The sequence below is a fragment of the Bubalus kerabau genome, chromosome 14 (assembly GCF_029407905.1).
Source record: "Bubalus kerabau isolate K-KA32 ecotype Philippines breed swamp buffalo chromosome 14, PCC_UOA_SB_1v2, whole genome shotgun sequence".
NCBI lineage: Eukaryota > Metazoa > Chordata > Mammalia > Artiodactyla > Bovidae > Bubalus > Bubalus kerabau.
In genome coordinates, this window is record NC_073637.1 from 66,015,079 (window position 1) to 66,042,248 (window position 27,170).

Below are 27,170 nucleotides of genomic sequence, written 5' to 3' on the forward strand. Positions count from 1 at the left end.
GGCTTAGTTGCCTGTCGGCATTTGGAATCTTCCCGAATCAGGGACGGAACATGTGTCCCCTGCACTGGCAGGTGGATTCTTATCCACTGGACCACCAGGGAAGTCCCAGACATTGCTTTTAATGAGGTTTGCTAGGACACAAGGAGGGCTTCCCAGATGGGCTAGTGGTAAAGAACCCGCCTGCCAGTGCAGGAGACAAAAGAGACAAGGGTTCGATCCCTGGGTCAGGAAGATCCCCTGGGGGAGGGAATGATAACCCACTCCAGTATTCTTGCCTGGAGAATCCCACGGACAGAAGAGCTTGGAGGGCCACAGTCCATGGGGTCACAAAGAGTTGGACACAAATGAGTGACAGTTTCACTTTCTTTCAGGAGACAAGAAAACATTAATAGAACCTCCTGCAGTAGTTTGGTTATAGCAAAAAAAGGTAAAAGGATGGATTTTGATGCTCTGGTTTGCTAAAGAGCATAGAAGAGGAAAAACACATACTTCCTTAGGTGACTTTTGGTCTTGTTTTCAGCAATTCAATTGCTTTAATTAGATTATTTTTAGCAAGTCTTTATTTTTGGAGTGGTTTGTTATGTAACAACTGATGAAGAGCTGTTCCCTTTAGTAGGATTAGGTGTGTTGTTGATATATGTGTTGAGTCTAATTGTCATTTAAAATCACTTCAGAAAGTATGATTCTGGATGGAAGGGGAGTTACTGCTTACGCAGAGAGGCAAAGGCAGGGTGGCAGGGTTCCCTTTTGTACCAGGAAAGCAAATGTTCATCTTTGAAGACATGACCACAGTTCCATGTTTCACATTTTCTTGCAAAGTGACAACCAAATGCTTTATGTTCACACAGAGAGGAAACTGCTCTGTTTTATACTAAGATTAAGCTAAAGGGCTGCCTAGCACAGGCTGAGCAGTGCCTCTGCAGGCAAGAGAAATCGCCAGATGCCTCAGAAGAAATGAAAACAATTACCCACCGGGAGGGATACGCTGCACAGAACTGCCTCGTGGTTCTGTGTCATAATTTATTTGGCAGTCTTTTTTCTTAGTGTCACACAAGATCATGGTATCATAAAATCAGGAGTTTTCAGTTTGACAAAATAGAGCATCATTTGTGTAGAGATCTCCCCCAGTAGACCACCAGCCCCATGCAGGGACCTTGGCTTTTTTGGCACAGGGCAGAGAAGCTGGGTGTGTGACTGAGCAGTCACAGCGGACCCAGCAGCCAGAATGTCACTTAAGGAGTCACAACCTTCACACCCATTTCTCCTTAGGTGACTTTTAAGAGACTAAGACCATCTAGTAAACAAATTTCCATGAAACTCTAAGAAGGCAAATAAAAATATCACTTATTAAATGTTTAATGTTCACTATTGTGCTTTTATGGCTAGAATATAGTTTTCAGCTCATTTCACGTCCTGCTTTGACCCATGCATAATCATGTTCAATGTACTTTTACCCCTGTTACATGAGTTGGAATGTAATTTACCATTTTAAATGTTCCCTGAGGCTTAGCACCACGGTATCCTTGCTGTTACAATACCTTGTTAGTTACGTCCGGTTTGTGTGCCAATGCATCACCTAATTCTAGTATTGTTTCTGTGGGATGGTTTCCAGGGATACAGGGTAACAAGAATTAGGAACTACTAGCATCATACTTAGCAGCAACAGCAGAATCATATGATGTTTATCAATCTTCATTAAGGAGTTGTAAACCAGAGAGAAACTGATGGTGTTTCCTCTTCTTATGGCTTGGGAAAAGACGGTTTCTTGAAAAGCACACTGAACGGTAGTTTCAAAAATGCCTTCTGTCCCTGCTCTGTCAGCGGCTCTCTCCTCTGGGTGACCTTGGACTGGTCACTTATTCCTTCTGGAACTGGAACTACAATGTCTCCCTGTGAAGTGACGAGACTGAACTAACAGTCTCTAAGTGTTCTTCCAGCTTTAACAGACTGGTATTCAAACCTTAGCTCTTTGCCTGGCAAAGTTTTCAAGAAACTATATAGCTGATGTCATAACAACCTCTGCCTTTATCATTTCTCAAATTCGAGTGAAGCTCCTGAGAAAAGGAAAGGGGGCCCAAGGCCAGCAGGAGGGAGGGAACCACAACTGCTGCCTCCTTTGGGAAGTCCTCTCTGTGCCCTCCCTCTCTGCCCCCTTGGCATTTTGTTCTGCCCTCCATCGTGGCACTCCCACCCAGTGTTGTGAATGCGGGTTCACATCTGCATCTCTCTAATTAGACTCTGAATGGCCAAGGGCACAGACTGTGTCCTGGGTGCTTAGGAGACATGAATGAGTGAGAAGCAACCATCCTTTTAAAAAGTGAATGGAAGAAGTCTGGGGAGTTCCTCTGATAAATAACGGTGCCATCATAATTAACCATTAAGAAATACTCTCAATTTTTTTAAAGCTAGTGTGTCTAGCGATGTCCCAGGAGCCAAGTGGATTCCCACAAGGTGTTTACTTCCTTCTTTTCAAAACTTTGAGTGACATTAAACAAAGTGGGGGCTTCCCTCGTAGCTCAGTTGGTAAAGAATCTGCCTGTAATGCAGGAGACCTGGTTCAATTCCTGGGTTGGGAAGATCCCCTCGAGAAGGAAATGGCAACCCATTCCAGTATTCTTGCCTGGAGAATCCCATGGACAGAGGAGCCTGGCTGGCCATAGTCCATGGGATCGCAAGAGTTGGATACGACTTAGCATCTAAACCACAAACAAAGTGGAAGATTGCCTATAAAAATAGAAGTTTCTGGATTTTCTGAAAAATACCGAAGGCTCTTTCCAGTCTGGGCCTACATTTCAGCAGGGCCACCGCTGGCCTGGTTACAATTTGTGCAAATTAGAAAAAGGTGCCCCTTCCACTAGGCAGGTCAAGCCCTGCATCAGGGCGTGTGGTGTGCTGAGGGGAGTGTGGGCTGCCCACTACCCTCCTAATACCCCCATGACCCAACGTGCTCCCTAGCCTTGATCTGTTCTGCCTCAGCCACCCGGAGCTGAGTGGCTGCTGCCTTGTTTAAAAAGGCACATGCTCTCCATGTCTCACTGCTGTAGACTCTGCAGAGAGCACTAGAGTGTGTGTGATTGAAGCTCATGAAAACCGTGACTTATGTGATTTCACGCAATTTTAAAAATTAGGTTCCACATGAGTCTCCGTCAGCCAGTCTTTGGGGAACCATATAACTGAGTAGAGACATTTATCTAAACTTGACTCTCTCACTATCCGGAGTGAGGCACTGTATATAATATATTTGAGTGATGACTTGTGAAATCATAATCAGGGTCAAAGGTTTTCAAGGGTAGTAAAACAAAAACATTTATCTTACCTCTCCTGTTGGATATTTAAAGCTCTACATTTGAGAGTCCCAGGTCCTCTAATGATGAATGATGTATCTTTAGTTAGTACTTACCTACTTACCACCACGAATGCTGTTTACCTTGTATATTTAGTCAGGTTTCTCTCTGACATCGTTGCCAGGTTCTAACAGTCCTTACAGGGCTCTAAGATCAAGTGAATTCAGGAAAGAAAAGGTGTTCCTTTCTTCACACCCATGCTAATTCCATTCTTAGCTTAGGTATGGTATCTAAGTTCAGTTTTGAGAACAGTTGACAATAAGGAGAAAGTCTTGCGGTGTGTAGCTGCCTATGTGGTCAAAATTCAGTGTCTCGGGCAATAGGAGGAGGGCTTGGTAGAGTAGTCAGATCCGAGTTTTAATCCAACCGTTGCCGCTTACTTACTGGATTGTCTTGAAAGTTATAACATCTCTGGATCTTGATTTTATCCATCTCTAAAATGGGGGTAAATGTTCCTAACCCACAGAACCATTTGGAAAAAGTCAATGAGAAAACTTATCTTAAAAAGGTCTCAACAAATAGTAGTTATTTTTCTTCTCCTCTTTAAATCCATCTCCTTTTCCCTAACTTCAATAGTAATATCAAAATGTATTCAGCTTTTCTTTCTCCTCTTGGAGCTAAGGCATACCCTGTCCCTCAGTGATACGAGGGACATAACATATAGACGTACATTCAGACTAAGGTATATACTATCATATACTATATTATATTCATATACTATATTCAGTATATTCATGCTATATTCAGACTATCATATACTAAGGCATAAAGTACCTGATAGCAAAGAATTGTTTGTGGGTTTGCTGTATGTAAGACGTTGCACAAGATACACTGGGGTAAGGACTCTGGTTCTTCTCTAGAAGGGTTAGCAGTTTGAGGGCCAGTGGAAAACTCCATTAAATAAAGCATGATGTCAGCTAGTGATAAAGAACCCACCTGCCAATTCAGGAGACATAAGAGATGTAGATCTGATCCCTGGCTCGGGAAGATCCCCTGGAGGAGGGCATGGTAACCCACTCCAGTATTCTCGCCTGGAGAAGCCCATGGACAGAGGAGACTGGGAGGCTACAGACCACAAGGTCGCAAAGAGCTGGACACAACTTAAGCGACATAGCACAGCACACACGGTCAGCATAGCACAGGCAGCTGATGAGATGGAAAGCTGATCTCAGAGCCTGTCCTGGGGCCAGGAAGGATAAAGGGGAAGGGGAGGCTGCATGCCAGGAGAAGAGGGGAAGAGCACAGGAAGAGCTGCCGAGGGCTTCAGGAAATCCAGGGGGCGTCTGTCTTCAGTGAGTTCTGGCATGGAGACCAGTGTTGTTCGGCTTGAACCTGCAGTGCAGATTAGGACAGGGGACTGAGCAGCCCGTCAGGGAGTCAGAGTTTGGGAACATTTGCTGGTGGCAGTTGCTCAAAGCCCAGCCAACAGGGCCTAATAGTGTATTCACTTCTCATTGTTTTTCAGTTATAAAATTTGTTTTCATTTTATAAAAATGTGCAGATATGGAAGGACTCAAAAACAAAAGTAAACATCATCCCAAATCTTATATCAACCATACATATAAACTCTTAACTTTTTCAGTGTTTTTACTTCATAGACTATTAATTCATTTCACTCATGTGCACATCCATTTTTCTTGACTGCTAAGTGTACATACAAGGTCTTTGGGGCTTGGCTTATATTTATTTTTTTGTTTTATAAAAATCAGGACCTGATTACTATGCCCTTATTTTGTAACTTGACATGTTTTCATGTACCAATGCCTCATAGACTTTTCCCATGTTGTTAAATATTTTATATAATTTTAAATAGTAGCATAACCTATTATTTGATTGTACCTAAACTCTGTCACCTATATTGGTGCATTTATTAATAGTACCTACTTCATAAGGTGCTGTGAGGATTGACCTTTTTCTTTATAGGGGAGGAGCTCTAAAATAATAAAAATTGATTTTCTTACAGTTCCATAGGTCAGAAGTCTGAAATCAAGGTATTGGCAGGGCCATGTTCCCTCTGAAGGTGCTAGGGGGGTTTCTGTTCCTTGTCTCTTTCATCTACTGGTGGCCTCAAGCATTCCTTGGGTGGAAGACTACTCAGCCATGAAAAAGATGAAATTGTGCCATTTGTGACACCGCCAATGGACCTTGAGGGTATTTTGCTAAAATAAGTTAGATGGAGAAAGACAAATGCTGTATGATTTCATCAAGATATAAATTAAATAATAAATAAATAGTATAATAAAATTAATGAACAAACCAAACCAAACAGAAGCAAACAAGTAGATACCGAGAACAAAGTAGTAGCTACCAGAGAGGGGAGGGGCTGGGGTTGATTTTTGTTTTAGAGCAATTAGAACATTGCCTGACACACAGTAAGCATTATACATATGTTTGCCACAACTTATAGTTGAAAATGTTTCAATATTAAAAGTGGTAGTAGTAGGAGCCTGGGTGAACCCGGGAGCTGGTGAGGGACAGGGAGGCCTGGCGTGCTGCCATTCATGGGGTCGCAGAGTCGGACACGACTGAGCCGCTGATCTGATCTGATCTGATCTGAGTAATAGCCTTATGAATACATTTTTCTTTATCTGTGTTTATCATTCCTGTAGATGGTTTTAGATTTAAATACCAAACTATCTCCATAAAGTTGTACCAGGTTAAATTGCATCAGATCTATATGAGCTTCCTATTTCTTCAACCCCTTGCCAACTCTGAATGTTATATATATATTTGTCTTCACATTGCCATTCTTTGGCATTGCCTTTCTTTGGGGATTGGAATGAAAATTGACGTTTTCCAGTCCTGTGGCCATTGCTGGGTTTTCCAAATTTGCTGGTATATTGAGTGCAGCACTTTCACAGCATCGTCTTTTAGGATTTGAAATAAATCAACTAGAATTCCATCACCTCCACTAGCTTTGTTCATAGTGAAGCTTCCTAAGACCCACTTGACTCCACATTCCAGGATGTCTGGTTCTAGGTGAGAGATCATACCATCGTGGTTATCTGATCACACCATTCTTTGAGCCAAAGAATGCTCTAATTATTGCATAATTGCACTCATCTCACATGCTACCAAAGTAATGCTCAAAATTCTCCAAGCCAGACATCAACAGTATGTAAAACATGAACTTCCAGATGTTCGCTGGTTTTAGAAAAGGCAGAGGAACCAGAGATCAAATTTCCAACATTTGCTGGATCATAGAAAAAGCAAGAGAGTTCCAGAAAAACATCTACTTCTGCTTTATTGACTATGCCAAAGCCTTTGACTGTGTGGATCACAACAAACTGTGGAAAACTCTTAAAGAGATGGGAATACCAGACCTCCTGACCTGCCTCCTGAGAAAGCTGTATGCAGGTCAAGAAGCAACAGTTAGAACTAGACATGGAACAACAGACTGGTTCCAAATAGGAAAAGGAGTACGTCAAGGCTGTTTACTGTCACCCTGTTTATTCAACTTATTTGAAGAGTACATCATGAGAAACGCTGGACTGGATGAAGCACATGCTGGAATCAAGATTGCCAGGAGAAATATCAATAACCTCAGATATGCAGATGACACCACCCTTATGGCAGAAGGTGAAGAAGAACTAAAGAGCCTTTTGATGAAAGTGAAAGAGGAGAGTGAAAAAGTTGGCTTAAAACTCAGCATTCAGAAAACTAAGATCATGGCATCTGGTCCCATCACTTCATGGCAAATAGATGGGGAAACAATGGAAACAGTGAGAGACTTTATTTTCTTGGGCTCCAAAATCACTGCAGATGGTAATTGCAGTCATGAAATTAGAAGACACTTACTCCTTGGAAGAAAAGTTATGACCAACCTAGACAGCATATTCAAAAGCAGAGACATTACTTTGCCAACAAAGGCCCATCTAGTCAAAGCTATGGTCTTTCCAGTAGTCATGTATGAATGTGAGAGTTGGACTATAAAGAAAATTGAGTGCCAAAGAATTGATGCTTTTGAACTGTGGTGTTGGAGAAGACTCTTGAGAGTCCCTTGGACTGCAAAGAGATCCAACCAGTCCATCCTAAAGGAAATCAGTCCTGAATATTCATTGGAAGGACTGATGCTGAAGCTGAAACTCCAATACTTTGGCCACCTGATGCAAAGAACTGACTCATTGGAAAAGACCCTGATGCTGGGAAAGATTGAAGGTGGGAGGAGAAGGGGCCGACAGAGGATGAGATGGTTGGATGGTATCACCAATTCAATGGACATGAGTTTGAGTAAGCTCCGGGAGTTGGTGATGGACAGGGAAGTCTGGCGAGCTGCAGTCCATGGGGTCACAAAGAGTAGGACACGACTGAGTGACTGAACTAAACTAATGGATCTTCACCAAGTTGAGAGGCAAACAGATTCTTTGATTACTAGTGAGGTTCAATCTGTATTTGTCATTTGGAATTCCTTTTTATTAATTGCTGATACATAGCATTTCTTCATTTTCCTATTAGAGGTATTTATATTTTTACTATTGCTTTACGTAAATAAGATTAACTCTTTGCCACATATGATGCAGTTTTGCCTTGGTTTGCTATTTTCTTCTTAGTTTTATTCTTGGAGGCTTATTATTTTTATGTAATTATATATTCACTGTATGTTATTTGTCTTTGTAGCTTAGAAAGGTATTTCCTATTGATAAGATAAAACTACTCACTTTTACTTTCTTCTGGTTCTTTTATGGTTTTTACATTTGAATCTTTAACCTATCTGTGTTTATTTGATTGGGTGGTGTGGGGAAAGAGAAAATTTTATTTTCTTTTCCAAGTGCTACCAGTTGTACCCAAACCATTGTATCCACACCCAATTAATTTTAAATGTAACCTTTATAACCTGCTAAATCCTTATATATGCCCACTTGGGTTTCATACACGAGTATATTTTTGTTAGGTTAATTCATTTCTGTTAAGTTTGCTAATTTTACAACTTATATTGTTTTAAGGCAATACAGGACATTGAAAAAGAATGGGCCAAACCCACAGAGGTGCAGAGGCAGAAATTAGAGGCTCTCCAGAAAGAAGACAACCAAACAAAGGTGAATGAAATATTACACCAAGAGAAATCTCTTGGAAGGGAGTTAGAGAAACATATTGGAATTCAGCTATTTCTGTAATTTATAAACCCATCAAGCACTAAAAATGGGGCTTAAAAATGAGAATACCTTCATTGATTTTTCTTATTATAAAATTAATAAAGTCTTATTGTTTAAAGATTCTAAAAATACAATATAGTGTGCGTCCTTTGCCAAGTTAATTAATATAGACCCTCAACATTATTTTTAATGATGCAGAGTATTCCATTTTATGATTATGTTATCATTTAGCTAACCAATTTCCTATTATTGGAAGTCAGATTGTTTCCAGGATTTGCTTCTATAAATCACTGTGGCAGCAAGCACCACGAGGCCCAGGACTGAGTCTATCTAATTTATATAATACATACTCTGTGTTCCCAACACCTGGTATGGTTCCTGGCTGAAGGTCCCTGAACACAGCAGCCAACATTATCTGTCTTGAATCCATGTTCTATTATTCTTCACATTATTTCTAAATGTTCATTTTTAAAACTTCCATAAAGATGGTACAGTACCAACGGACATACCCCCAAGAAATATATGAGTCTGAAAAGTTATATTTTAACAGAAGAAATGGTCTTTGCTTCATTGTATTATCTTTTTTAAAAAAACCTTTATACTTTACCAATGCTCCTCACCAAAGCACTGATTTTGAAGAAAATGCAAATAAAATTTAGGTAACTCATTTATACTTAGGTTGATATAGAAAGCCATCCTTCAAAGTCACCATATTTTTAGAATTTTATTGATGAGTTGCAAAAAAAAAAAAAAAGGAAAAAGCATATACTGCCATGATTTAGTATTTTCCCCCTTGGTATACTGAGAATTTGGAGAAGGAAATGGCAACCCACTCCAGTATTCTATTCTTGCCTGGAGAATCCCAGGGACAGAGGAGCCTGGTGGGCTGCCGTCTATGGGGTCGCACAGAGTCGGACACGACTGAAGCAACTTAGCAGCAGCAGCAGCATACTGAGAAATCTTCCCAGGTGGCTCAGATGGTAAAGAATCTTCCCTAGGTTGGGAAGATCCCCTCAAGAAAGGAATGGAAACCCATCCCAGTATTCTTGCCTGGAGATTCCCATGGACAGAGGAGCCTGGAGGGCTACAGTCCACAGGGTTGCAAAGAATCTGACATGACTGAGCGACTAACACTTACCCACTTTCCCATTGGTGTTCCATTACAGCTTTGTCTCAGAAATTTTGGAGTTCAGTTTCTCTGTTTGCAAATTTTTATACTTATAGCTTTTATTTTGATGAATATCATGTTGCTATTGCTTTGGACACAGTTCCCAATTCTAAGGACATTTCTGATCTATAAACTTCTTAGTTTAGTAAGAACATTGTTTTTAACCATGCTGCTATGCTCTAACAAAATTTGTGTTTTTGCCATAGAACAAAGTATATTTTCTATGGTTGAATGTTTTACATCGTTTTACCATACTATTTTAATAGTGATCTTTAAAAACTCTCACTTTGAGTGCATGAATTTAGTCCTCTAAATTTTCTTTGCATTTTGTTTGAAGTCAATGCTTTAGTAGTTGGCTAAATATAAAGAATAAAAAAGATAACACAATTAAGGAGAGGCCATTTATTTTGTTAAAATATGTCTTATTTGTCAGACTCACATGTACTGCTTCAGGACAGGGTATGGGTGAGGTGTTTTTTTTTTTTCACTTGGAAAAAACTGAACCATTATTCAAGTTAACAAATGATTTTTCTCTTGAAGCATCTAAGAATACTGTTATTAAAACCAATGTTATTTAAGTGTTTGTAAAAGTTCTCCTGCTAATGGAGTCAACACGTTAACAACTTTTGGTTTACTTTATGTACATGTACAAGAAAACTTGGAATTGAAAATGAGTGAAATTAACTTAAAGGAGCAGTCATTTGATCTAAATCAGAGAGAGACTGAACTATGGTCCCTGGGCCACTGTTTGTGTAAATAAAGCTTTATTGGCACATAGCCACACTCACACATGTATGTATTGTCAAGTGGTGATTTTGTGCTAGAGCATTAGAGGTGGGTACTGGCAACAGTGCTCATATGCCCACAGAATTGAAGATATTTACTACACGGCTCTGCAGGTAAGTTTGCCAAATGCTCATATACCTTCTGCAGTTCTACGTGTTAAATTATCTTGTTCAGGTACTTCTTAAAAGAACAAATTTCAGAAATTCCATGGTGGGTCCATGGTTAGGACTTGGCACTTTCACTGCCATGGCCTGGGTTCAACCCCTGGTTGGGGAACTTAGATCCTGCAAGCTGTGTGATGTGTCCAATAAGAAAACAAAACTCATTTTAAAGTAGATAATCCTTTTAGATTTCTGTCCTCTACTTTTCACACAGGCAGTAATATCAGTACTCCCCGCCCACCTCATTTTGAATGGCAGGTGCCAGCTAGCATTTTGAGCAAGTTACTTATTGATCACCAACTTCCTAGAGAAATGGAGCTTAACTTTTAATGAAAAACACTTTCACCTCTTTTAGAGCACTGCAGCCAAGAGTGTATTACAGTTTATTACAAATTTTTTGTGTTACCAAAGAGTAAAATAAACAATTAAGGATTTATACCATATAATACAAAAGAAGTTTTGTAGCAAGAGCCATGAAACTACTCTAAATGCTTAGTGGCAGGATTACTCAGCCCCTGTCCCCACCACACAGGTAACATCTACCCACCTCCTGTCATTTCTGATGTCTCCCACTGACCCAAAGGGAGGTCTGGCAGCTGAACGCACCTCCTAAGTTGAATGCATGGGCCTCAGTGCAATGAGCTGGTCCGACACGTGGCTAGGAGGGACAGGAGCCTGGAATCCTTCCGCCACCTGGTACCAAGAGTCGCCCGTCCCTCACGGCGTTTCCCTTTATCAAAGAGCGTTCACATAGCCCTCAAAAGGGAGGTGTAAGTTACCTTGCTTCAGGAAAGGATTGGGAAAGAGCCAGGTTGTTGCTGAGTGGCCTTATTTCTGATTTAACCATGTGGTGAGGTGTCAACTACCTTCTCTGAACACACATCTTCCACCACGTCAGATCAGACCATGGTGTAGGCTGGAAGAACAAAGTGGAGGTCACTGAACTGATAGCAGGTTACTTGAAGGCAGTCGCCAATGATCACTTTGTCAAAAGGTCCTCAATAGACATTAGCAGGACAGGATGCCAGGACCACAGGTGTGACCTGCAGCTGTCCTCTGTTCTTCAGTAACAACAGAAGCAGAGGGAAAAGCTAAACCTTAAACATCACCAACATTCCATTGGCACTTTGGGGCTGTGAAACTCGACTTAGCAGACTCACTCTTGCCCTCACTTCATTGCCATTTCCAACACCTTTGTCTCTGACAGTGAATACCACCAGCATATAAAGCAGCCTGTAAAAATTTGATCTCAGCTTAGTTGTTTTTCTTGTTAAACACAGCATCTTAAACATTCACTTTTTGTTTATTCTGCTGCTCTAATCTACTGAGAGAATCATAACTACTCCTACTCTTTTCTTCCTTCATCGTTCACACACTGAATATTTTATTTCCACTATGTCTGAACCCTGTAAAAAGACCAGGGACATGATGGTCAACAAGGAGGCACATGCCAGGAACTCGGGCAGCCCTGTCAGCACACAAGGCGTGGTCTTCATCTGCGTCACCCGGAAGAAAAAGGTGCTTTCACTGTGACTCCATTCCAGGTGTTGTGTTAGAATGGCAGTAGCTTCTGACATGAGATTTTTCATCCGCTTCAAGCAGTCTTTTGCTTCCTCCATCCCCACCCCGCTTTGGAGCAGTTTTTGGAGCTCGCCCGGGAGGTTCAGCACTATGGATACGTGCAGCTGGAACCCTGCACCTGTGACCACCCAGAACCCGGCTGCCAGGCCCTTCTTTCCATCGGCAATAATGAGATCAGCTGCTGCATAACCCTGCCTGATAACCAGACCCAGGACGTCATTTTCCAGATGGAAAGAGTGAAGTGCTGGCAGGTCACTTTCCTTGTGAGTATCTTGGCACCTTGCCTTTCCCACCATTTAAAGCCTTCATCCATGATTTTAAAAATCCTAGTGTGTTTGGATGACAGTGTTGGTATCAGGGAGACAGGTTTGCCATTTGAATCAGTACCTTGAGTGGACTGGCATCTAAGCCACAGTAAGCATCATAAAATCCCATGAACAGAGAAGCCTGGTGGGCCACAGTCCATGGGGTTGCAGAGAGTCGGACACCACTGAGCACGCACAAAGCATCACCTACTAATAAAACCTACCTGTTATCTGGTACAAGTTCCTCACTCTTGCTGTAGAGACCCTCCTCTTCTCACCTTGCAACAGCAGACTTCTCTACTGCTTGAAGGGTATCTAAAGTAGTAACAACATGTAGAAATAACAGCTACCATTTACTGAACACTTAATACGTGCTCAGTACCAACAAGATCTCTATGCTTGGGAACTGGATGCTGCCCAGCAGAGCTATTCTTTTTTTTTAATTTTTATTAAAAAAATTAATTAATTTATTTTAATTGGGGATACTTTACAATATTGTGATGGTTTTTGCCATACATCAACACTAATCAGCCACGGGTATACATGTGTCCCCCCATCCTGAACCCCCCTCCCACCTCCCTCCCCACCCTATCCCTCTAGGTTGTTCCAGAGCACTAGCTTTTGGTGCCCTGCTTCATGCATCAAGCTTGCACTGGTCACGTGTTTTACATATGGTAATATACATGTTTCAATGCTACTCTTTCAGATCATCCCACCCTCGCCTTCTCCCACAGAGTCCAAAAATCTGTTCTTTACACCTGTGTCTCTTTTGCTCTCCTGCCTGTAGGATCGTTGTTACCGTCTTTCTAAATTCCACAAATATGCATTAATATACAGTATTTGTCTTTCTCTTTCTGACTTACTTCACTGTGTATAATAAGCTCTGGTTTCATCCACCTCATTAGAACTGACTCAAATGTGTTCTTTTTTTATTTATAGCTGAGTGATATTTCATTGTGTATATGTAACACAACTTTCTTATCCATTCATCTGCCAATGGACATCTAGGTTGCTTCCATGTCCTAGGTATTGTAAATAGCCCAGCAGAGCTACTCGTAAGGATCTCTGGCATCACACCTGCATTGCCATGTCCTTCCAAGAGAGAGCTTTCTGACCAGACTTACTGAGTGCTTACTTTGTACCAGCTATGCTAGGCAATGACACATATGCTATTTAATTCTTCTTTTTTTTCATTAAGAGGAAAACAAAGGTCAATATTTATAAAAAGTAATTAGCATTTCTTAATTAAGTTCTTAAACATAACCCAGTGAGCTAAGAGGCATTATCCCATTTACACAGGAAATGGAGATTAACTAGTAGAGAACAAACCGTACTAAAGCAACCATGACATCCAGCTACTAAATCCATGAAACCCATGGGGATTTTTTTAGCTGGCTCAGTATTGTGAGGGCAGAGAGACAGGCCTGTCTGCAGCATTTGATACGTCAATCATGTCTTCCTTTTCACAACTCCCCTTGCCGGGAGCTGGCATATTGCATATTGAGTGAGGATCTGTAATAGCTCAACTGGAATTCTATCACTGCCAGGAGCCAGCGTGAGGCACTCCGCCCATGACAAAGGTCATGAGGAAGGAGGCTCGGCATACGCAAAGGCGGGATCGAGCCTCAGGAGTCCCCCTGGAAATTCTCGAGCATCTACCCCCCAAACCAGAGTCTGCCTACTTTCTGCTTTGTGCTTTCACCTACACCTCTGGCTTTACGGGGGGCTGTCTCCCACTACCTCTCTCTGAAAAAAGAGTTAGCTTACAGCTCCAGTTAATAATTCTTGGATGTGACAGTGTTTCAACCTACAAACTCCTTTGGAAATCCTCTAGCCTGCCTGAATGGGTTTTTCCGGCCACATGTGATTGTTCAGAGCCTCCCAACTGTGAGAGGCAGGAGATGTTCTAAACTGCCTAAACACAGATTCCTTTGAGTAGTTAAAAGATTGATTAGAAATTGTATTGGTGAAGGGTTTTTCACTTGTTGGGCCAATGTTTGCTGCTAAGTCTCCATACTCCTTACCTACTGTGTCCTTGGCAGTGTATTGATTGATATAATGGGTGTATAGAAATGTAAAATGCAGCTTTGTCCAATGCTTTTTGGAAGGCTGGTGCCTGACTTTGGAATAATCACCTTTAGAGAAAAATAAGTTTCTTAAAATGTTAACAGGCCTCCGGGCCAGAAGATGATGTCAATCACCTGAACTTTTGCATATGATAAGTTTGAAAGCCTGGCTTAGATTAGAACCAGGAACTGCTGTCCTTGCATGACTCCAGCCCTTCCCCCATTATCCTCTATGCATACCTTAAGGTATAAAAACTACTTTGGAAAATAAAGTGCGGGCCTTGCTCACCAACGCTTGGTCTCCCCATGTCATTCTTCCCTTTAACTTCCAGCTGAGTGTCCATCTGGAGCGTGGATATCCTCTGCGACCATTTATTTGCCTGGGCTTCTAAGACCCACTCGAGAAGGTGCCTAAGGTGGGGCACCTTCCGCTATTCGAGAGGGCGCCTGCGGCCTCCGTGGTCAGAGCTAACCTGGTGTCACGGGTTATATTGATTTTCCGCGTAAACCAAGCCACTCAGCTTCTTTTCTCCACTGAATTTTCCTACTGAGCTATCCTTATTTCAGCCGCTTTTCTCCACTGAATTTCCTCACTGAGCTATCCTTATTCTATTACTCTTTGTATCCTTAATTAAAGTGTAATTAAGCAGTTGTTCCCTGACCCTCGCCTATGCCGTCTCTCCTTCGAATACCCTGGATCAGCCGGGGCTGGTCCCCGGCATCCCCTTGCTTCCTCCTCTAATTTTGTGGGCTGCCTCTCCCTGTGACCACTCCTGAAATGCTGGTGTTTCCTGGGGTTCCATTTCTAGAATCTCTCCTCTACTTATCTCCTAAAGTCAGTTTCCCAGATGACTGTCAACAGGTCCAGTATTTCCTACCACATTCTTCACATCTTCGCCAAATGATTCAGACACCTCAAGGTCAACCTTTCCCCAAACGGGACTCATCCTTTCCCATATGCCCAACCTAGGGTTCTTCCTCCTGTGTTCCCTGTCTTGATAAATAGGATTTCCACCACTACCCCTAGTTGCCAAATCAGCAATCTTGAAATTACCCCTAACTTTTCTCTTATCTTACATTTTTAATTGCTGATGCAGACAGACCTATCTGTTCTATGACACGGGTGGTGGTGATGGTATTCAGTTGCTAAGTCATGTCCGACTCTTTGCAACCCCATGGACTGCAGCACGCCAGGCTTCCCTGTCCTTCACCGTCTCCTGGAGTTTGCTTACATTCATGTCCACTGAGTCGATGATGCTATCCAACCATCTCATCCTCTGCCGGCCCCTTCTCCTTTTGCCTTCAATCTTCTCCAGCATCAGGGTCTTCTCCAGTGAGTCAGCTCTTCGCATCACCCTATGGCACTGCTGTCCTTCAAGATTCTCCTTTTCTCTCTGCCCTCATGTCTTGATCTCAACATTTGCTGCCTGGATGAAATCCCACAGCCTCCTAACCCTTCTCACTGCCCCACTCTTACCCTCTTGGGGTCAGAAGAATAAAACACATCATATGATTTCAGTCCCTTTAAACTATGGGAACTTGTTTTGTGGCCAACGTTTGGTATATCTTGAAATGTTCGGTGTGCACTCGAGAAGAATGTATATGCTGCCACTGTTGACAATGCATATGTTGCCCTAACTCTAACCCTATAAATATCAATTCGTCCAGTGGTTAATGACGTTTAAGTCTCCTGTATCCTTACTCATTTCTCCCTACTTGTTCTATCAGCTATTGTGAGGAGTGTTAAAATCTTCAAATATAATTGTAGATTTAAATTTTGTCAGTTTCTTCTTTCTTGTCTTCTATAGATTATTTTATTATTTAGACATTCATTTGTTCCATTGTTTTTTTATCCACGCCTTTTAAATTTATGGTTACTTGAGTCTTTAATATACATCTTTTTAACTTATTACAGTCTACTTTCGAGTATTACATCATTTCACAAAAAGTTTAAAAACTTTACAACAGTTGTACCTCGGCTTGCCCCTTCTGTCCTTTGTGGTATTTGTTGCCATACATTATTCCTACATATATTATAAACCTCATACTGTGTTATAATTATTTTTGCTTTCAATAGTTAATTATTTTTAATTAAAAGGTAAACTTTTAATTTTGATATAATTATAGATTCATATGTAGTCAAAAGAAATGGTACAGAGATTTTGCATACACTTTACCCACTTTTCTTCAATTATTACATCTTTCGAAACTAGAGTACAGTATCACCACCCATGCTGCTGACATTGATACGATGAAAAGTTGAGACGTTTCCATCATCACAAGGATCCTTCATGTTAGCTTTTTATAGCTGCATCCACTTACTCCCACTCTCATCCCTCTTGAACCCCTGGCAACCCTAACCTGTTTGCCATTTTCATATTGTGTCATTTCAAGAATATTTTATAAAGCTTTTGGAAGTAATGGATTATTTATGACTTGATTGTGGTGATCATTTCATGGATACATGTATATGTCTAAACTCTTCAAATTGTGTACATTAAATATGTGCAGTTTTTTTGCATGTCAATTATAACCTCAGTTAGAAAAAACAAACACTCATACACATAAAACAAGGTTATGCACCAGTCAGTTGATGAAGATATTGTGACCTAACCCTATATTTCCCCTTGGACTGTGTATCAGAACTCACTAATGCAGTGTTTATGGTAACTATAGAACATAGCTAGTGTGAACAACAAGAATTGACTGTGTTTAGGAGGTAAACATAAAATAAAAGCAAGGAATTTGTTACCTTAAAAAATAAAAGAATGTTCAGTTCAGTTCAGTTCAGTTCAGTCGCTCAGTTGTGTCCGACTCTTTGCAACCCCAGGAATCGCAGCACGCCAGGCCTCCCTGTCCATCACCAACTCCCGGAGTTCACTCAGACTCACGTCCATCCAGTCAGTGATGCCATCCAGCCATCTCATCCTCTGTCGTCCCCTTCTCCTCCTGCCCCCAATCCCTCCCAGCATCAGAGTCTTTTCCAATGAGTCAACTCTTCGCATGAGGTGGCCAAAGTACTGGAGTTTCAGCTTTAGCATCATTCCTTCCAAAGAAATCCCAGGGCTGATCTCCTTCAGAATGGACGGGTTGGATCTCCACACAGTATGTAGTCTTTGGGAATTTTTTTTACTCAGCATAATTCTTTGGAAATTCATTCAGCTTGGTGTGTATATTTCAGTAGTTTGTGTCTTTTGGCAGCTGAGCAATGTTCCATGGTATAGAACAGCCACAATTTTTTAAAACACTCACCCAAAGAAAGGTATCTGGTTGTTTCCAGTTATTAGCTATTATGAATAAAGCTTCTATAAATATTGATTCATAGGTTTTTGTCTGAGCACAAGTTTTCATTTCTCTGGGATAAATGCCTAGGAGTGTAGTTGCTGGAAGTTGCGTGTTTAATTTTTTAAGAAACTGCCAAATTGTTTTCAAGGGAGCTGAGCCAATTTATTATACATTCCCACCAGCAATGTATGAGCAAGCCAGTCTCTCCACTTTCTCATCAGCATTTGGTATTGTCATTATTTTTTATTTAGTCATCCTGACAAGTGTGTATTGGTATTCAATTATGATTTTAATTTGCCTTTCCCTCATGGCTAACGATGTTGAACATCTTTTCATGTGCTTATTTACCATCTGGGTATCTTCTTAGGTGATATGTCTTCATAATTTCTTCCATTTTCCAATTGGATTTTTTGTTTACTATTGAGTTCTGAGAGCACGTACATTCTAGATATTAGTCCTTTTTTGGATATGTGGCTTGCTAGTATTTTCTCTCACTTTGTAGTTTTTCGTTCTCTTCACAGGGTCTTTTGCAGAGCGAAAGACTTTAATTGTGATGAAGTTGTTTTTCTTTATTGTGTTTTTGGTGTCAAGTCTAAATTCTTTGCCAAAGTTCCCTTTTTCGCTTATGGAAGTACAATTGCTCCAGGACCATTTATCGCAAAGACTATCTTTCTTCAGTTGAATTGCTGTCATACCTTTGTAAAAAATCAGTTGGAAAAAAAAAAAAATCAGTTGGGCACATTTGTGTGGGTCTAGTTCTGTTCCATCGATCTTTGTGTAGACACACAGAGGGAGGCATAGATCCCTCTACCAATACCACATCATCATTCTCTTCTTCTGCAACAGCTTTATCAAGATATTATTCACATTCCACACAATATAAAGTGTACAACTCAGTAGCTCAGTATATTCAGAGTTGTGTAACCATCACCACAGTCAATTTTAGAATACCTCAAAAAGAAGCTGCATACCCTTTACTTGTTACTTCCTTGTCACCAGGCCTAGGAAACCACTACTTTACTTTCTGCCTCTATAGATTTGCCTGTTCTGAACTTAGCATATTAATGGAATCATACATGGTGCTTGTGAATGTTTGTTTGTTTTTTTTTGAAAGGGAAACCCAAACAGAGACCAGAGGTCTTGCTAAGTTGAGGAGAAAGAGATAAAAATCTGTGAAGTGGTGGTTAGAATTTATGGGATAAAAGACTAAAGACAAGGGTTTTACATAGAGCAAGAGCTCCAGAGAGCATCTTTCAAATCTTTTGGTTAAATAATGATTTGTGCATGTGTGGGCAATGGACAAATCTGCATCTGGGAAGTCTGGGGAAAGAACCACTGAAAAGCAGCAGGTTGAACAATTCCAAAAGCAGGTTGAACAACTAAAAAAAAAACATACTGATGTTTTTACTTAACATTATGTTTCCAGGGTTCATTCTTGTTGTAGCATATATCTGTATTTATTCCTTTTTATGGTCAAATAATATTCCATTGTACAGATATATCCACTTGTACATTGATGGTTGTTTCTACCTTTTGACTGTTTTAAATTATGCTACTATGAACATTTGTGCATATGTTTTTTTATGTGGACATAGGTTTTCGTTTCTCTTGGTTATATACCGAGGAGTGGAATTGCTGGTAATTCTACTATAGTGGTTAACTTTTATGGTTAACTTTTTGAGGAAAGTCCAGACTGTCATTTACAGTGTCTTCTCCATTTTATATCCCCACCAGTAGCATAAGAGGATTCCAACTTCCCCATATCCTTGCCTAAACTTGTTATTATCTTTTTTTTTTAATATGACCATTCTAATGGATGTTAAGTAGTATCTCATTGTGGTTTTATTTCAGTCTTTTTTCTCTCTGTGCTTAATTTTGGGTAGTTTCTGTTGTCATGATTTCAAGGTTATCAACCTTCTGTAGCATATAATGTGTTTTCCCATTCATTATAATTTTATTTCTACTATTATACTTTATTTTTCATCTCCAGAAGGCCATTAAGGTCTCTTCTATATCTTCCATTTCTCTCCTTATCATGCTATTTTTTCTAAATTTTTGAGTGTGTGGAGCATATTTAAAATAACTGTTTTTATATTATGGTCTACTAATTCCATCAGCTCTGACATTTCTATTGATTGATTTTTCTCCTATTTTCAGAGTACGCTTATCTCATACTTTGCACACCAGGTAATTTATTATGGTATGCCAAACACTGTGAATTTTACATTGTTGAATGCTGGATTTTATTGTATTCCTTTAAAGAAGATTGAATTTTGTTCTGTCACACAATTAAATTACTTGGAATTAGTTTTATTTTTTTGAGACTTGCTTTTAAACTTTCTTAAGGCAGATCAAGAGAAGTCTGGAGGACTAATTTAGTACTTTACTTAATAGCTGCCATTCTTAGAATTCTCCATGTCTTGTTTATTATGCTATCTCTACTCAGGTTGATAGAAACTATTTCCAGGCTGGTTTAAGAGCTTTTGGAATTGTTCAACCTGCTGCTTTTCAGTGGTTCTTTCCCCAGACTTCCCAGATGCAAATTTGTGCATCTCCCACGCATGCACAAATCATTATTTAGCCAAGAGATTTGAAACCTTTGTCTTTAGTCTTCTATCCCATAAATTCTAACCATCACTTCACAGATTTTGGTCTCTTTCTTACCAACTTAACAAGACCTCTGGACTCTGGGTTTCCCTCCGTGTACTGAATCTTGGAAACTCCTCCAGGCAGTAAACTGGGTAACTACAGGGCTCACCTTACTTGTTTTCTGCTTCTCAGGGTTGACAGTTCTGCATTCTCTGCTGTTCTATGTCTGAAAACAGCTCTTTCTCAGTTCAGTTTTTTACATTGATGCTGCCAGACCCATAGTTCTAAAATACAAATTTGTGTTATTATTCAGCTTTTAAAATCTTTTAACAAAATGGCCTGTTGCCCTTAAGATAAAGTTCAGACTCCTTCGCTTAGCTTGTAAAACCTGTAACAGCCAGGGCTCTTTTGGTAGCAAATAGTAGAAACCAATACTTCTGGCTCTAGTGGGGGGAAAAAAAAAGGATTTATTAGAGGGGTATGAGATAATGCACTGATTTAAAGGAAAGGGTGAAAAAAAAAAAAAAAAGACTGAAATAGAGGCTCAGGATAACCAGGAACCAGAGGAGCTCAAGATTTCTAGAAAACAGGGATTCTTTATCAGGACCTGCTCTTTGGATCCTCTGCCCTAGAATCAAATGAGAGACCCAGAGTATCTATCCAGTTGGCTTGAGCTTGGGGCACGTGCCACCCTCCAGGAGGGCAGCATTTCCTGACTGTCCTAGCTTGAGAGCCACAGTGAAAAGTTTTTCCCAAGGGAATTTGAAACTCTAGTACCAGAAGAAAAAGTGATCGATGCTGTAAAGCAAAAATCACAGGTGCTTCCTACCAGGCTTCCAGGCTCTGGCCCTGCCCTTCCTCTCTCAGTGCCCTATCTGTCACGAAAAATGTTCAGCCACACTCCAGGGTGCCCGGCTCCCTCGTGCCTCAGTGCATCTGCGCTTATTTTGTCTTCTACTGGGAAACACTTGTTACCACCACACCCACCCCTCAAAAAAACACGCAACAAACTTGGTTAATCTCTTCTGCTGCTCAGATAACACTCTCCCTCCACTCCCACCCCACCAGAACTTCCTTTACCTCCTAGTCTGGATTAGATGTCCATCCTGTTCACTTGCATAACCTGTGTTTGCTTCCCTTATAATACTTATATCAAACTATGATGATTTATTGTACATTCATGGCTCCCCAAAACACTGATGGCATCTTGGGAATAGGGATATTCTCACTTGTTTTGATATTTTGTGCAGCACATAATAGCCATTTAAATTCCTGCTGAATGTCAAGTAATATCTTTTCCTTTGTAGGGGACTCTGCTGGATACGGATGGGCCACAGCAAACTCTCAACCAGAACTTAGAGCTCAGATTTCAGTATTGCGAGGATAGTCACTGGCGGTGGTTTGTTTTTTATACCAGACAGGTAGGTTCTCAGGGCAGAGCAGGAAAACCTTCAGTGCTAAATGCTCTCTTGCATGCTGGGGTGGACAAAGCACCTTGCCCTAACCCGAGTGGAGCAGAGTATTAGGGTATGCCACACATGCACTTTTAGGCCTGTAATACCATTTATTTTGGTTTTGTTTTATTTTGTGGTTGTTCAGTTGCTAAGTCAGGTCCTACTCTTTGTGGCCCTGTAGACTGCAGCATGCCAGTCTTCCCTGTACTTCACTATCTCCCAGAGTTTGCTCAAACTCGTGTCCATTGAGTCGGTGATGCTATCCAACCAACTCTTCCTCTACTGCCCTCTTTTCCTTTTGCCTTCAGTCTTTCCCAGCATCGGGGTATTTTCCAGTGAGCCAGCTCTCAGACTTGTTTTGTTTTACTCATCACCAAAGCTTTCATATAAATTAGAAACAAATTTATTTACCAAGTAACAGAAGACTCAACTATCAGTGACTTAGACCATGGATTAGTTAACTTCTCAAGGAATCAACCATGGTAAACATTTTAGGTTTTTAGGCTCATATGGTCTCTGTTGCAACTACTTAACTCTATTTCTGTAGCACAAAAGAAGCCGCAGACAATATATAAACAAATGGGTATAGCTGTGTTCCAATAAAACTTTATTTATAAACACAAGTGGATGGGGCAAGATTTGTTTGCCACCCCCTGGCTTATACAATACAAATTTTTTATCATCTCACTTAGTAAGAATACTAGAGGAAGATGTTGGCATCCCTATAATTCTTTTGGCCTTTTCCAAGTAGATAAAAGCAAAAGTCATACCCCAGAATCAACCCCCCCCCCACATCCCCCCCCCCAGTAGACTTTCCATTTTGTCTTACTGGCCAGAACTGGGTCACACGAGCACTCCTAGCTTCAAGGGAGTCTGGCTTCAAGGGAATCTGGGAATCAAGCATTTATCATGGAGGAACAGGATTCATAATCAACTTAGGATAAGCATGAGTCATTGCCTAGAGCTGGGTACTTTGTCATTCCCAAATCAGGGTTCTGTTACTAGGGAAGGAGGGACACTGGCTTTTGGGTAGCAATAGTTAAATCTGAAGTAAATGGAAACTACTTTAAATAAAAAATCCATTAAAAATCTAATTTTCAATATGCCAAATCCAATTGGAAATTCTTTTTACTTAGCTAACTTAAACTATTTCAATTTGGAGTCAAAACTGCAAGTGTTCTAAAACAAAACCAAAATAGCAAAGTAATCTTTGCATCAACATTATAGTCAACTTGAGTACTTGATGTGCGTGCTCAGGCTCACTTGCTCAGACTCCTCTGTCCATGGGATTTTCCAGGTAAAAATACTGGAACAGGTTGCCATGCCCTCCTCCAGGGTATCTTCCTGACCCAGGGATTGAACCCACGTCTCCTGCAATGGCAGATGAATTCTTTACCACTGTGCCTGGTGATCACAGTCAGTTCTGTGTTCCATGCAGCATTCCAGTTTTAGGCAACCAAAGCTCAGTTTTAACTCTCCACTAGTACAGTTCTGATCAAGAGATAATAGATATCCATGTCCTCTGAAAAACAAAGTACTAAATCAAAATCCCAGGTTAAAGAAATGGTCCCCCAGGTTCACTTTAAATATAAAACATCCTTAGGGAAGTGGTAGGATGGTTTGCTGAGGCAAAATCTGCAGTCACGTGGAAACATACAGAGAGATTTTGGCAGCAAAACCACCCCCTTCCCTCCGAATGCTAAGTGCAGTAGTTAAATTTTATTACGGTCTTTTAATCTAGTCTGTACGAATGAGTTTAAGCCACTAAGGACAGGTGCAATAAACATCCTTTGAAAAGAGTCCTAGTAAGGTCTTATTTCCTTTGGAGTATGGATTTATCGATGTGCACCCAAGGGCTACTTCTGCAAAAGGCAGAAATGAGGTTTGTGTGCCTTGCAAATACAAAAAGAGGGCTTGGCCTGACTCTTTCCTGTGCCCTTTAAACGGAAGCTTAGTCTTCATATATATAATAAGATTTATTGATTTACTTATATTTTATTTTTTGGTTGTGGTGGGTCTCTGTTGCTGCACTTGGGCTTTCTCTTATTGCAGGGAGCAGAGGCTGCTCTTCATTGAGGTGCTCTGGCTTCACACTGCTGCAGCTTCTCTTGTTGCTGAGCACAGACTGTAGGCACCTGGGCTTCAGTACGTTGTATAGGCGTATGGAATCGGTCTACACCTTGTGGTACACCATTAAACACCCCTCCTAGCTGCATCGGCTCAGGGTTTGCTATCATTTATCTGTTTCGTACACTGATGTTTCATGGGTAACATATATGCACAGATAAACAGGGTTCATTCTTAGCAAAGCAGGAAGGCAAGCTTTGTGTCTGTGTGTAAACCCCACATCCGTGACTCTTTTCCTTATTGGTGGCAGCCCTTTCTTTCCCCTCTTTTCTCTCCGTGTAAATAAGATGCAACCCATCTCTGTAAAACCTTGAAATGCCGCCTCTACGTGGCCCCTTCGCCCTCTAGTTCCACTTTCTATGTCCTGTCCTCCAAAAGCTCTCTGCATCGACTGCCATAACCCAAGCTTTCCCTCCCTCCCCTCTCCTCCTCTCTGTCATCCCCTCACCCCCAAGTTCAGGGACCATCCTCAAGCACAATTTATACTAAAGTTCTCTAGCCTCAAGCTTTGAGCTTCTGTTGTCTGAAACCTCAGTGGGGCCGAATGAGAAATGAACAGTCCAAGAGTTGAGAGCAGAAAAAAGAGGGGGGAATAGAATAAAAGAATCTGTGGGAAAGGAGCAAAAGGGAAAATCACAAGGGAACCTTAAGTTTGGCACATAGGGTAAAGTTCCTAGAGAAAGGAAAGCCCCAGCTTTTGTGCAGCAAGATGTGTATGACGTGTGTCTTGCCACTAGCAGTGATGAGCCGTCGATAAGCCACAGGTGGTGTTAGGGGCAATGGTCAGTCCCGACAGTGAAGGACTAAAAATACCAGGAAAATTGAAAAAGGAAGAAAAATGACTAATTTTGTCTTCAGTTCAGCAAGAGCCATAAGGTGCTAATATAGCCTTTCAAACAAGTTAATATGTGTGCCTACTTATAGGTCTCTCAATCATTATATATACAGTTAAATCGAAGATTGACCATCAATATTTGATTTGATTGTGAGTAGAAGCGGTTTTTATTATTTGTTGCTCATAAAACATGAGCTGTTTACAAAGTAATGGAAAAAAATGGGATGTAAGGGGGCAGTTATGAAAAAGATTAGTAATGAGATCGTGGTCATTTTTAACCTATCTTTTAAAAAATTTACTGCAAGTATATCCCTGTAATTGAGAAACTTTATGGTTACTTGCTGGTTACATCTTATGAAATTAATGAAAGTCAAAGAACTCTAAATTCTTAAAAGCATACTTTTGGAAGACAGGGCACAAAACCTGCTTCTCAGTATGAAGAGGGAAGGAAGAGAATGAAGTCTTTAACTGAGAGAGTTCTTTATTTCTGGGTTCCTTAGGCTTTTTTGCTGAGTAGCTGCTTGAAAAAGATGATCTCAGAAAAGATGGTAAAGCAAGCTGCAGAGAATCCAGAAATGGTAAGTGCTGTTGTCTGTGTCTGTGTTTCAGTTTGTTTCCACCATCAGCTGGCACTAAACTACACTGATGAATTTCCCCGGACACAGAGAGTCTGGTCTTCCAGTTCAGTTCAGTTCAGTCGCTCACTCATGTCTAACTCTTTGCGACCCCATGGACTGCAGCACACCAGGCTTCCCTGTCCATCACCAACTCCCAGAGCTTGCTCAATCTCATGTCCATCAAATCAGTGATGCCATCCAACCATCTCATCCTCTGTCGTCCCCTTCTCCTCCCACCTTCAATCTTTCCCAGCGTCAGGGTCTTTCAAATCCAGGGACGAACCCAACTGCCCAGAAGTGAGCTTCTCAGCTCTCTGGGAGCTTAATCTTCAGAATTCAATCCAATTTCCCAGGGAGAAGTCAGTTGTCCTTGGATTGCTGAGAACTCGCTAACCCTCTACTCCGTATCCTTGTATTTCTGCCTTCTCCCAAATGGAAGATTTCAGATTTACCATAAAAGCAACCACATGGACAGAATCAGCACGGCAGGTAAGAGCTTAAATAAGCTCTGAAGTTTTGTCTCTAGGTAGAACTCATAGCCTCCTGATACCTCCACTGTACCAAATTAAAATGCCTTTAGCAGTTGAGAGAAGCCATCAAGTAAAAGAAGCTCTCAAGGCTATACTTTTTTCTCAGTGTAAAATTTATTTGTCTTGTCTCCATCTCTTCAATAAAGGCCTAGTTACTCACTGTAAGTGTTGGTGCTGGGGCTGTAAAGAGAGTCCTGAGATTCTAAACTTTCTACTTGCCTTGTCACCATCAGGATACAAGCTTGTCCCAAGTAAGACAGTACACTTTGATTTTTTAAAATGACATTTATAAACATAATTATCTTATAGGATAACACCCTGGGCTTTAAAAATACAACAGAAAATATTTGAAAACTTTTCCTAATGTTTTAATTTTAGTGTATTATAAGAGGGCAGATTATACCTTTAGTTTAACACTGATGTTTACTTGACTTTGCAGCTTTTTTCCTCAGAAAAATGTTGCATTTTATACTTACTTTTCTTTCTTCTAGAACTCAAAATATTTTCCCAGGGAAGATAAAATTCACTGCCCCTTGGTATTTGAACACTTTAAAATATACTAGAGAATAGCAAATCACACCAATAAAACAATCAAGGATGCTTTTTTTTTAAAAGCATAGTAAAATCTAACCTCCTAAGAAGGATGGACCTGTTTAGGCCTAAATTTAAACATATGTATATGATAAATATGTATAAACATAAATATATCATGTATCATTTTATGTATGTATGTGTATATACAGAGAAAAGCAATTAATGTAGCCCCATTAAAAGGGAGACGTGCTCTCAAATGTGGTTTGATAAAGTGTAAGCTACTTGATGCAGGAAATACTTGTACAATGAATATCTAAAAGAGTTTTCTCTACAGTAGGAGGAGGTAGTAATCTATTTAAAGTTTTCAAGAAAAACAACCACACCATCATATTCCATAGATTTGCATGCAAATTAAAATCTATAATTTATCCTGGTGACTGATAGCAAAATCAGCATGGTAGTCAATAAAACTTGTATTGCCTTATCCAAATACTCATCAAGTTTTATTTTCACAAACTCTTTATTTCTTTCCGTATGTTGGTTCTTAGAAAGAAGTTAAGATTTTTCCTCTGAAAATTAATGGTGTTGGAATAGTTCACATTTCAAGAGAATGTTGTAAGAATAGTCCACATTTTAGTCTGGACTTTCATCTATTAATACAAACCCTTGGGTAGAATGGGACCCTGGAAAGGAGA

At 40.5% G+C, this 27,170-nt stretch overlaps 1 protein-coding gene across 1 annotated transcript in view; it reads left to right on the forward strand.

Annotated features, from left to right (window-relative positions):
• Positions 1–27,170, forward strand: part of SNX31 (sorting nexin 31) — an 86,026-nt gene that overhangs the window by 50,469 nt on the left and 8,387 nt on the right. The window contains exons 9-12 of the mRNA XM_055546520.1: positions 8,288–8,380; positions 12,193–12,396; positions 21,686–21,799; positions 25,295–25,372. Of these exons, the coding sequence (XP_055402495.1) occupies positions 8,288–8,380; positions 12,193–12,396; positions 21,686–21,799; positions 25,295–25,372 (489 nt within the window). The remainder of the gene's footprint in view (positions 1–8,287; positions 8,381–12,192; positions 12,397–21,685; positions 21,800–25,294; positions 25,373–27,170) is intronic.